This window comes from Apteryx rowi, unplaced genomic scaffold (genome assembly GCF_003343035.1).
Source record: "Apteryx rowi isolate R43461 unplaced genomic scaffold, aptRow1 scaffold_222, whole genome shotgun sequence".
Classification (NCBI taxonomy): Eukaryota; Metazoa; Chordata; class Aves; order Apterygiformes; family Apterygidae; genus Apteryx; species Apteryx rowi.
Window position 1 is genome coordinate 251,534 of NW_020448553.1, and position 12,813 is coordinate 264,346.

Sequence of the window (12,813 nt, forward strand, 5' to 3'; positions counted from 1 at the left end):
TCTTAATACAGTATCACAAAATGAGCAGAACTTCCAAAGTGTTGAAGTTGGAGACCTAAAATATGTTGTTTAATTCAACATTTAGGACCACATACCAGAAGCAGATACCTATACTGAGTTCTTAGAAACTGAAGAACACCTTTCAGCAAGTGAATATAGAAATATATACTTCTTTTTTATAGCTACGCCCCCCCAAAAAACATGTGTTTCATRAATATTAGCACTGAAATCATCTTTAAAAGAAATTGGCATGATGATTAAATACATTTGTAGTGATCTGCCTCCGCACTTCCTTGTTTCATCAAATAGCCTGGCTCAAACATTAGATCTACAATATACTCTTGAGGAGGAAGCAGAAGTCCAGCTATTCCTTGAGGAGAGTCATCAACCAACTTAACTTCATTCCAAGCTCTGTTATACTCGCCACGAACTAAACTGCAGCCAATGCCAATTCTGTCTGCTATCACCTAAAAAAGAAAGAAAAGGGAGTTAATCACAGTTAATATACTTTGCCTTTACAATATACAGCAAGGTCAGGAGATGCTTAAAAAGAAAATAAATACCTGAAAGGCCAAGGGCTTTCTTGAAAGAGACTTTGTAAATCTCTAAGGTGTCCCAAACTGCAAATTTTTATTGCCAGTTCAGCTTAGAAATTGTAGGCTTTTAAATATTATTTCTACCATATTCTATGTACAGCATAAAAAATATTCATTTTAACTCTTTTCAGAAACTGATACATTTGTGTATCAGCCACTCCTTCAGATCTCAGATGAACTGCAGCACCCACAGTACCCTGCAATGTTTTTTCTAGTTGGAAGACTCATTTCTGAATAATGTTCTAAAGAACTGTCCATACAAGCAACAAGGTTAGGTACATTGCACACACATACTGAGTATGAAATATTAAGTGTTAAAATGTAACATTTTTATCAGTATAAGTTTAGGGTTGCTGCTTGACTCTGAAGCATACCGCTTGCTTTTCAGCCTTGCTGATGTGTGAAGCAATGAAACATGTGGCAAATGTCTGCTAGATGGAACACCTGCAGTTCCTGCGTGCTGCAGGATCACTGACACAATTATAATGGTTTCCAGCTACAAAATCGCTTTCTCAGAACGCTTCTGCTGTGAAGGAATGAAATCAGTTTTTTAACATGTTACAAATGCACAAGTATATCCCTTGCTTAGATTGTTGTGGCTTTAGAGAGACAATCCCTACAAAGGCTTCTTGTGAGACATTATGGTGAGAGGGCAGTGGTGGGGAAGGGAATATTGAGGTTGCTTCAGTAAAATTAATTCACTCCCTCCACAAATTAAGTGTATCAGCCACAAAGTAAGTCAGGAACTTTCTCCCCCCATGGATATCATAAACTTAGGATTGTGCTCTTTTTCTGAGCTCCTGTGTGCTCTTTCCTAGGTCCATCATGCTTAATGCCATAGGCCTTACTTCTCTTTTCTTTTTGTGACCGTGTGCTCCTTTCCCCCCACACCGATGTGCTCTCTCCTCCTCAACATGACCTCCCTGTAAACAGCACATATGTAGCGGCTAGTTGAGCATGCATCAGCTAAGGCCTGTCTAGTATGCAGATATGACTATGAGTCAATCATCTCCCCCCCATAAATAGGGGGCAGCCCAGAGCCCATTGAGCGCTCCTGCACGGCAGCGGGCTGCACTGCAGAACCTCCTCTTGAGCAGGGACGCCTCTCAAGGTTACTCCTCAAGGCTGAGAGATTCCTTACCTGCGACAGATCCTCGGTAAGTGATTAATAGCATGCTGAACTTTTGCGAACTTTGCGAAACTTTGCTGAGTTATATCTCTGACTAATTGTGCACATAATCCCTTAGACATAAACCGTTGACCAAGTCAGAGACTAGGACCAGACTCAGCCACACACAGGCTCCTCTCTGCAGGAGTTTAGAAAGCAAGGGGGTCCAGTCTGAACCTCGTGACTCAACAGGAGGGTCTCCATTGCGCACGCATCTGACCCTGTCCTTCATGCAGTGAATAACTGAGTGAATCTTGCCAATCAAACCTCATTAAATCGTTCTTATTCACGATTGAACTTTGTTAAGTCGCTGTCTTACTGCAATAAATGTAGTGCTGCTTCCCTCTTACAAGTGAAGTGCATCACTCCTTTTGCGACACCTTTCCACCCAAGAAGGGTGGAAAAAAGCCAAGCTACCCAACAGCCAAGGAAAAAGGATGGGACAGATAAGCAGCTTGCATCAGTTCATCTACACATGAAGAGAGAAGAAGGACTGAAGCTTCCCAGGCTATGAAACTACGGAATGAAAGCTGTAATATGCTCTCAAAGAATACTAGATAGATACCGACTAGAAATTGTCCCAACAAGTTTACATTTGCAGCATGAAAAGAAGGAAACTGCATAATTCAATATTTTACAGTTTACAGAAAATGTAAAATGTTTTGACTCCCAATCAAATATTTTGGCTTTTTGCCATTTATCAAGTATTCTGCTGATATCACTTAAGACAATTTAATGACAACAAGGATTTTTACAGAAAGCAGCAATGCTGGCTTTCATTGACTGGGAAATCAATTTTGCCAGTGAAAAATGACTTAAATGTATACAAAAGATTTTACATGAATATAAAYATTATATTATACTGATGCAAGTGTACTTTAGTTTATACTATCCATTTAACAAAAATAAGGTAGTGTTATGTTGCAAAATAAATGTTAATATACCTTGAAAAGCAAAGCCCTGTGGTAGAATGTTCCTTTTTTGACTTTCCCAATAGGCACAGTATTGCATTTCAGTTCAAATTCTATTTCACTTATGTGAAGTTCCCAGCTGAAGTCATATAGTCTGTCTCTTTCAATTGGGCCACCCATCTTGTTTGCGACAAACCTGTTCCAGTTTATACCAAGATCAATTAGTCTATAATTCCTCTTGTATTTATCACAAAAATATATCAGCAAAATGAAATGTATAGAATCAATAAGTGAATGACTTATAAAACCATAATACTTTTGTTATGTGTGCTTTATTTTTTTTAATTTAATAACTAGTACTTTAAATATGCTCACTATTAAATATAGATAGCCATGATTCAGGTCATTCAGATTTGTCAGTCTTAAGGTGTACCAGCTGTTAGCAGAAACTCTGGAGAGGAGCAATGCAAGTACCAAGCACTTGTAGAAAATTATCAATAAAAAGTCAACTTAATGAAGAAGTAGTTCAGAAGCTAACATCCATCTTTACAGCTAACAGATTACATGAGCTATTTATTACGATATGCAGTCCTATCAGTTTTTTGAAATAATAATAAAGGCCAATGAAAGTATAGATGACAAAAATAAAGCCATAGGTAATAATCCCAACTCATGGAAGCAACTGCATCCAGAAAAGGTACTTCAACTTTCGCATGTCAAAGCCAATATTTTACATGGCCCCTATATGTAAATACCTTGGTCCCTCACAGTGTCCCCAGCCAAAGGCACAGGTGTTATTGAGGGCTGTAGCACTGCACAGAGTGTTGCAGAGCTGAGGTTGGAGCCATAAACCACTGCCTCAGGCAGGGAGCAAAATTCAGTATCACCTCCTGCATCACTCTCTACAAACAGGTTCTGCCCTCACAGTACCTGCAAGGCAATTTCAGGGGCTTTATTTCTCAGTATCTAGGGCCGAAGGAATTACTGGTAGCAAAAGCACGGGCACAGGGAGTTATCCCAGAGCAGGCAAGGCACAGCATCTTGAAGATGGGAACTACTGGGTGAGCCTGAAGAAGTGGGGTGGCTCCAAGTACTCACTTGTGCTGCTTGTGCCTGGAGGCAGCCCCCAATAAAGAGAGAAAAGTTTCTTGAGCCAACATGCATACGTCTCCAGTATGTGTGCAAAGATGTGCTGGGTTTGTTTAAAAGGAGATGCAGCCAGCACTATTATGTGTTTCCTAATCTACGCAGGCTCTCTCCCTTGGGATCATGGCAGAAATGCTGTTTAAGCCTCCAGGCTCCCGAGGACTCCTGCAACTGCCTCCTCCTTCCCTTTATATTCAACACACACTATTCTGGCAGCAGCTTAAGATGGAACATATATATAAAATCCCACAGAAAGCATTCCTACTTAAGTTTTTTATGATTGTTTCACTGGATTATGTGTTTGCAAAGATTTCATTGGTGTGTTTGAAGAGTGGATTTGAAATAGTATTTTATGGATTCCACCTTCAGAAAGGTGGCATGATTTATACGCAGCTGAACAGTTAAAGATGAAGACCTGTCTTGTCAAATTTTGCAATCAACAGAAAAGTCATTCCTCACAGTGAAGTAGACCACTTTATTAAAAATGAGGGTTAGCAGAACAAACAAGTTTTGTAAGACTCAGCAGGATCTGACACCAAACTCCCCAGATGGAGGAGCCAACCAGAAAACTGCTAAAATAGTAAGTAAAGGTTAAACTAAGGAGAAGATGAAAGCTGACACACTTCTTGGAGATGACAGTGACTGGTGCCCAGACTGAGCAGTCAATGTAACTAATGAATCCCACATTGATAACAATAGTCTGTACACATATCACATTATACCACACATCAATTTGATGTTCTGGCACTATTAAATATCAGGATGTTAATCATAGTAGCACCTAAAAACTAAATTGGAAAAATGTCTCATGCTTTTGGCACTATATAAAGATCAAATACAAAAGAGTTCTTGTCCTGAGGGGGACTAAAACCAGCTAAGCAAGAAAGATCATAAGAGAGGGAAAGGATATAATACACAAAAGCCGCAACACCATCAAGTCTTAGGCTAGGGTTTCATCTCGTGCATTTAGGCTCTGCAGTGCCTGGGCCTCTCCTGTTCCTTGATTATATACAYACCATGTGCAGCTGATCAGCAGTCAGGTACACGGGGTATGCAGGGTCATGGGGCAAAGGAAACACTATGGCTTTGTGCCTCAGCTGGGGCTTGCCACCTCCCTGCACAGGAGTCCTGTGCTCAAAAGAAACCTGCTGTGTGCCAGAGCCCCAGGTGGGGCTTAGCCCTCCAGCCGCTTCCCCACCTAGGGGCCCAGTATGCCAGCCACATGCCCCAGTATGAAGCTTAAAGAAAGGGAAGGAGTGGAGACCTTGAGGGGGAATGAATGTGAAGGGGCTGGGGAGCAGGAGGGACAGGCACTGCACGAAGCTGAAGCGAAATGCCTGTGAAGGTGCAAGAAGGAAGAGGTGGAGAGGAAACAAGCAATCTGCACAGGGCAGGAAAGGTCCAGTCAGAAGGTCACAAAGTTCTCTCAACACCTGAAGATCACACTGCTGACTAGAAACAAACACATACTGCATTAAGTGTTTGAATTTTATTATCTTCTAATACAGCACCTTTTTCTTTGCTGACAATGTTTAGTTTATTATAACCTGGTGTATTTCACTTACTACATTACACAACTGGGCATGCACATAGCCAGTGACAAATTGTACAAAATTCCATGTGCATGGAATTAAAAAGGCATCTCCTGGGAATTTGAACTTTCTACCCAGTAGAGTAGAGAATTTTGGCGTTTGGGGTCAGTTTTTAGATCCTCAAACAAAAGCCAGTGGAGTCAACAGAAAGACTGACTCACAGCACCCATTTTCTGACTGGGACATACAGCAATAGCAGTAACAAAGCAATGACTTTGTTTCCCCCTAGTCATTTGTTTTAAAATTCAGGGGAAAAGAAGTATTAATTATTTTCCTAATGACTGATTGCTGTTCAGCAATATTCAGGGCATTATCACTGCCAAGATCACTAGCAAGAATAAAGGCAACCTGTATTATCACAAAATAGATGGAATGTGAGCAGGAGTGGGAGGGGCATGTTTCATGAAACAACTGCTCTAAAAAAACCCAAAAATTAACACAACAAAAATATTTAAAATACTTTAAAGATAGTCTTCACTATATATTCATTTGTAGAAATAACAAGGAATTTTACAATAAAAATGCTAGAAAAGCTGGTTTATCAGAAATATTCTTTGAAAAGGATCAGTACAGATAAATTTCTCATTCTGAAAATGTCAAAAAAACTGAAATCATCTATATGAATATTTTCAAAATGAGCAATTCACACCCTGTTGTCACAAGTGATGCTTTGTTTAAAAATTTAAACTAATTGCAATAAAATCAGAAACACCAAGCTTAAAATCTAAAATGATGTCAAAATTCTGGACTGAATCTGGTTTGGATTCCAACTGAGGATAGGAAAAATAACAAATCTGAAAATGTTGTCCTAGGTTAAGAAAATTGTTCCTTTACCAATTCAACTTATTTGCATTAGTTATGAAAATACAATTCAGTACTCACTGTGCAAGAGCCACAACCTGTTTCCAGGTAGTTGTTAGTGGTAGAATTGTTTTGGAAGCATCATTAATGTAATCCAATAAAATGAAGTCAGGTGGTGGCAACCAATGTGAATTTTCAAGATTTACTTCATCCTGGACTTCAAATGTACTCTGAACATCATCTTCTTTCACTTTTTCCTCTTCTTTTTTCCCCTTCCATTTTCTTACATAGAAAACAATATACCCTTTTTTAGAATACTGTAGTCTCTGAAGTCCGGATTCTAACAGAGTAGTTCTCCACCAGGACATTTTAGACAAACTGATTTTGGAGGGAAAGGTATGGGAACTTTTTTCTCCTGATATTGAATACTCCAAAATCTACAAAGCTTTAGAGAATACTTAAGGAAGAGATGGTTAGGAACCACTTGACACTATCTCCATATTAATACTCCTGTTAATTCTCTTTTGACGTTTGTCTATGGTTCTGATATGCCTCTCCCATATATGAATTATCTACATTAGAAGACACTTACCTAAGTACAGCTACATAATAATTGCAACAAGCTTTTAGAGAGTATATAGGAAACATTTTTAGACTGTTACAGTTTGCATACAGTCAAGAGTTAAAAATAACAAATTACCATGAGTTTTTACTTGATAGAAATCTCGACTTCAAATAAAGGAAAAACTGTTATCAACACCATGGCTGAAATATTGACAAGACATACCAAGCAATAGTCCATGTAGTTATAAGTCCATGTATTTTGCAAACTCAGCATGGCTTATCAGATAAAGATTTTATAAGAAATCTATGTTTTCCTGACTTTTTTTTGCTGTACATATTACATTTTCCACTAAAGCTCAGGATTTGAAAGATGACTGTGATCCTGAATAGATTTCATAGGCCTTTTCAGTATAGGTCCTGAATAATTCTACTTTGAAATACAACAAAATATCTTCTTCCCTTTCTCTAACAGGTCTGGCTTATTTTTTAAAATCCATAATACTTCTGGCATTCTTGGAAGGAAAAAAAAAAGAAAAAAGACCACCAGAGAACATAGTTTCAGGGCACATTATCATTATTTTATGCTCTTCAATTTATTCTTAATTTTTTTACAATTAACACATTTCAGCACTCTGAGGACTAAAAGCATAATTGGGAGCAGAAGGACATATGGCATTATCAGTAGTTTAATTCAAGCAATTTGTCTTCAGAATACTTTGCAAACTTTTCTTTTACCTTATTGAGATTTGTCACATTCACCAAAAGCCCTTTTCATAGATTTCATAAAGCACATTTTAGGAGATCAACCAATTTAGATTTAATATTCAAATTATGGAAAATTCACCACCCTCTTAAATAAATTGTTCCAGTTATTAGTTAACTTATACTTAAAACAGCAGACAAACAATTTTCTTTATCTAATTTGAATCTATTAACTATAGCTTTGAACTAGGGAACCTTATAATGTTAGTTTAAACAGCTACCTACTTCCACATTTAAACTCTTATACATCATGGTTGAGAATAACCTGTTAAAAAAAAAGAACCCTTTCTGCATTTCTGGTGTCTCACTTAACAGGTTTTCAAAACAACAGACTTCTGCAAATGTTATAATACTTGTTCTTTGATCATTTTCCCTCTTTCTCTGCTGCTTTTCCCTTTTATCCTCCCAATACTTTCTTTTCCCTATGAAAAGTGCACTGTTCAATCATTGCGCTACGTCAGGAAAATGTGTTCTCTAGTTCTGTCTACTCAAATTACTGTTGAACCACTCTTATTCTATTTCTTTGCAGTGTTTAGGAAGAAAAAAAACTTGAGAAGGGTAGGTCCGAAGAATGATTTTCTGGTTTTTGCTTCTTGTTTCTCTGAGGTATGACTGTGTTCTGCTCCTTGGTGGAATGGCTGTTATAAGATTGTCTTCCACACTTGTTCCTACCCTACTGCTCAACTCTTCAATCCATCATGTCTGTCTCATATTTATCTCGTAAGGAACCGTGAACTTGCTGTCATAGTGCCAGCTATGACACCTATTTTGTTTCCTTTTTGCATAACTTAATATCTTGGCCATCTTTAGAAAAGGAGTAAATGAGCACTGGAAAGTATTTCCTTAAATGGTCTATCAGAACATAGCACAGAAGGAATGCATGTTCATCAGTCCACATTAAAGATTATCTTTTAGCCCAGGCAATGTATATATCAGATATGCAACTCTTTGATCAAAAGTATGCTATCTGTCTATGCAAATATATGTCAAACTATCTACTAGGCACTTCCTCTACATCTATTTCAAACTTTTCCAGCAGACTATTATAACTGTCCTTTTCTTAGCTTTCAACTTCAGTTTACATAAACTAGTATCACTTTTCAAAAACAATGGTTTTAAACTGCGTGTTCAGTGGTACTTTGCAAAATAGTGATAAACAGAAACATACAATCAAAGGAAAAAAGCATTTAGGAAAAAGTCTAAGCATTTTTGAGACTTGGAGTCAGCTACTGACCTTCAAGTAACTCCCATATATCTCACAAATTAGTAGCAATAATGATATATGAATTATGGATTCAAAATGAATGACAATGGGGTTATAAATCATACAACTTGATCATGACATTCAAAAGCAATTATTTCATACTTGAAGAAAGATGTCTTTGTATCCTTGCAAATTTTCTTTGGGGAAATTGAGCCAGGCTTTTGTTTTTTCCAAATACAATTTTTTTTGCTTTCCAAAAGTTATGGTTCCTAACAGTGCAGTCATTTACTGTGTAATTGACATAAATTACATTAAAAAGCAACTGTTCAAGGGTATCTTCACCTCACACTGTAAGAAACAATGATGTGATTCACATGATCCATTTCTAATATAAAATTATTTAAACTGAATTCCAGAAGTGCTTGCAGTCTAAATAACTAACAAAAGGTAGATGACTGCCTTGTAAGTTTATAACTTTTAGGGAGATTAAACTTACAATTTGGGTCCTGAATTAAGTCAGAAATTCAGATCCTCCTAGTTAGTAGCCATCATCTGTCAACAATTTCAGTAGCTATCATCTGTCAACAATTTGCATTTCAGTTCTAAATGAACCTATAGGTACATAATTCATAATATAATACCTTAAGCCATTCTCTCTAGTGCTGCCTTTGTTGAGTGAAGACCTTCGTCCAGATAATTCCTGTTTTTCTTCCACTGGAGATGCCATTAAACTATTGAAATCACAAAACAGGTTCCAATTTTCTCTTTTCTTTCTTACTGCAAATTTAATCTCTCAAGCACACACACATATGTATGCACAGGCAAATATAAAAGCAGTGTAAGAAATCAACAACTATCTCTATCAACAGAATGCCTGTACAGAGGGTAGTGTATCATAGTTCATGGATGAGCTCCAAGCTAAAAACTGAAAACATAGTACCTCAGCCTCTACAACAAGGATCCAGTCTCTCCCCTTTTTCAAGTCCTGTAGCACTTAGCCTTTCGTAACACCCATCACTGACTAGAATTCACAGCCCTGAGGTGTGGCCAAGGCCTCCTATACCATAAGACAAGGAAAATTAGGAAGCCAGGACTGGGATCCACGGAAACCAGCATGACAAATGGTAAACTCCTTAAGTTAGCTAACAGAAATACTGAGGAGAGGTTGTAGGTTATGTTCCTATCAAGGATTAGGCACCATCCCATTGATTGCAAGGAGGCTCTATTTGGACTGGATTCAAAATCCTGAATGTTCCCCCTGGAATTCCAGTCTTCTCTGAAAGGCCTGGTTGTGGTCATGATTGTGCTACTGTTTTGCATAAAGACTTACTGGTTCAACTGGAAGACCATGGTTCAGTTTAACAAACTAAGGTTTAAGTATTTTATATTAACAGTCGTCACGGCCAGGACTAGAACTTAGGTTTCCACCCTCTCAGAGAAGTGCCCTAGCAGCTGAAGCAGAATGCTCTGTTCCTTGTATCTCTTCATTAGTGAATAGCTACAACAAAAGAGAGTAAGACAGCTATACGCTGAATATCATGTGATCAGCTACATGCAGGTGGGAGGGGCAGGCTCAAATCCTGTTTCTGTAAAAGAAGGAAATGAAATTCCCACAGCCTTAACGATTCTGACATATGTGGCATGGGCAAATATGCCCATGTGATCTCATGGCATGAGATGGGCATGAAAAGGACAAGTAGGATTGTATCTAATGTATGGATCAGAGGGAGTTCTTCATGAGCCAGGCATTTTTAGACTGAGCATTGTCAAAACTGAGTCCGTTCTGGGCATGCCCTTCTCAGCTTTTAGTCACTTATGGAATTTTACTGGCAGAAGTTTAATCTAGAAATAAGGATACATGTAGGCAGCACAGGAAGTTTTGTGGGCCTAGGTTCTAAACTGAAAAAATTCTACCCTAATTTCCCTATGTCTTCGTTCTCAAGATGTACAATAACAGCATTTCCCTGGTTCCTAGGGATACTGAAAGGAGAAACAGCTAAATAATTGTGAGATGATCAAATACAGCATGGGGAGGGCAGACAAATAACTACTAAGATAGACAGAGGAAGTTTATTGCAATTAGGAGGTGAAAGACTCTGAAAATATGTTTAACACTATATTTGAGCAATTTTACTCAGTATGGAAACTATCTATCGCTATTTTCAATCAGAATTCTATTTCTGATGTTAGTACAATAATAGAGCATTGACGTTCAGTATAATCTCCAGACCATACCTGGCTTTTTCTCTACTGCCTCGTCTTAAAATAGAAGATGACAAGTTAGTGTGTTCGTAAAATGCATCTTGTGGCTTTTCCTCTACTACAGGCACACTGAAATGGAACAAGATATTTTTACATATTATTTGCAGAAATAAGTATTTGAATATTAAGCTAAGCAAATAGACTTCTAATTTTAAAGGACAGTAAATATATTTGTAAGAAAGCCAGGAGTGTAAGAAATAACATAGCAACTAGTAAACTTGAAATTCATTCAGGGGTCAAAAATGAAGTATGGGCTACCAATGATGGATACCTAAGTAACTGGGCAGTAAGACTGCTGACAAGGTACAAAGGCAAGAAGCTGTATCAAAGTCAAAGAAAGAAAACTTGATAGTAAAAGACAACTTTAGGAATCAACAAAGAGTGTGGATTGTTAATTTGTCATAGATGTTCTCAGACATCTTTACAGTGTCATGTACAATCTTAAAAGGGAAGCTAATGATATCGTAAACCAAATATGTGATGTGTTGACAGAGAAGAAGGTTTTGGACTTGCAAAATACTGGTAGAACATTCTTTGATCTGTAAGACTGTTTAGAGGAAATGACTTCTAGTTAAACAAGCCAAATACCAACTTCCTGCATTCAAATCTAAGATTTGTTAGGCTGGCTTCAACTTAAATAGAGAAGAAATGCACATAGGTTCTTTATATTACTGTACTACAAATACTGAAAGCAGCCTGAAAGCTTGATGCTTGGCTTTGTCCTGCTTCTTGGGATGATTTGCTTAAAATTCCATGTATTTGTCAGTACAAGAAGTTCATCAAATCAGAGTTTTCATTGACATTCATACTGACARCCAGTTTAGATGAACCTTTCTTAACTTTTGTTATAACTAATAAAACACTGGATGTCCCACCATCCAGAATAAAGGTTGTTATATGAATGAGACTTAATGGCTAAGTTTTCCAAGAAAACCAACTCAGCCGAATAAATCTTTTCTATCTAGAGAAAAAGTAATTATCAAAATTCTTATTTCATAAAATACAAATCTCTTGTCTCCTGGGACATGAAGCACTGTGCTGGGATTAAAATATATCTCTCACAATACAAACGTCACAGTAATTTTGTATTATTTGAAAAGTGGGTAGAGTGGAAAAGGTGGAAAGATGAAAAAGGTGAGCTATTGCAATGAAAATTGCCAGATCAACTGTGACTCACATGCTCTGTGGTTTAGCATTAATGAAGATTATGGCCCGACGGTCAGTAAGTTCTTGTTTACTCAGTTCCTCCAAAGATAAAAATTTCACTCCAGGTTGTACCTACAAGAAAATCACAATAAAAGATCAGTTGTTCTGTTCTTCTAAAGTTGAACAGAAAATACATTCTTTAAAAGATATTTAAAGCGTTATTTAAAATTCCAAATCTTTAACAGAATAGTATATACAAGAACTTTTAAAAACATTCAAAATATATGAAATCAGTTACTTCTTCATTAATTTGCTTAAGGAAGATGGTTTATAAATAATTTATTTTTTAATTATTGTTAATATGTCATCTTAGATCTAGAATAAAGAAATGTTCCTGCCTCTGAAGACTTTACAATCTAGAATGGAATTTTCAAAAGCAACCAAATGCTTTAGTAGCACGTATTTTACTGATTTTCAATAAGACTGGTATTTCCCATTCATTTGGGCATTTTGAAAATGCCTTCTCCAATTTAAATCAAACACAGCACACAGTGGAGTCAGTCTTTATATAAATACTGCTTTGTGAGAGAAAGGGTTGTGACAAAGGTGAAAATATGAGCTCTTTACTTCTTTATGTAAAAAAAAAAAACAAAAAAAAACA

The 12,813-nt window shown here is 37.2% G+C and overlaps 1 protein-coding gene across 2 annotated transcripts in view; it reads right to left on the bottom strand.

Annotated features, from left to right (window-relative positions):
- Nucleotides 1-257: 257 nt before the first annotated feature.
- Nucleotides 258-12,813, bottom strand: part of ARMC3 (armadillo repeat containing 3) — a 55,219-nt gene continuing 42,663 nt past the window's right edge. The window contains exons 13-19 of one of the 2 annotated variants that reach the window (XM_026064965.1): nucleotides 12,184-12,284; nucleotides 10,980-11,075; nucleotides 9,384-9,475; nucleotides 6,815-6,847; nucleotides 6,296-6,518; nucleotides 2,709-2,871; nucleotides 258-467 (exon numbers count right to left, since the gene is read on the bottom strand). In XM_026064965.1, the coding sequence (XP_025920750.1) occupies nucleotides 258-467; nucleotides 2,709-2,871; nucleotides 6,296-6,518; nucleotides 6,815-6,847; nucleotides 9,384-9,475; nucleotides 10,980-11,075; nucleotides 12,184-12,284 (918 nt within the window). The remainder of the gene's footprint in view (nucleotides 468-2,708; nucleotides 2,872-6,295; nucleotides 6,519-6,814; nucleotides 6,848-9,383; nucleotides 9,476-10,979; nucleotides 11,076-12,183; nucleotides 12,285-12,813) is intronic. The other variant, XM_026064966.1, reaches the window with a different exon arrangement.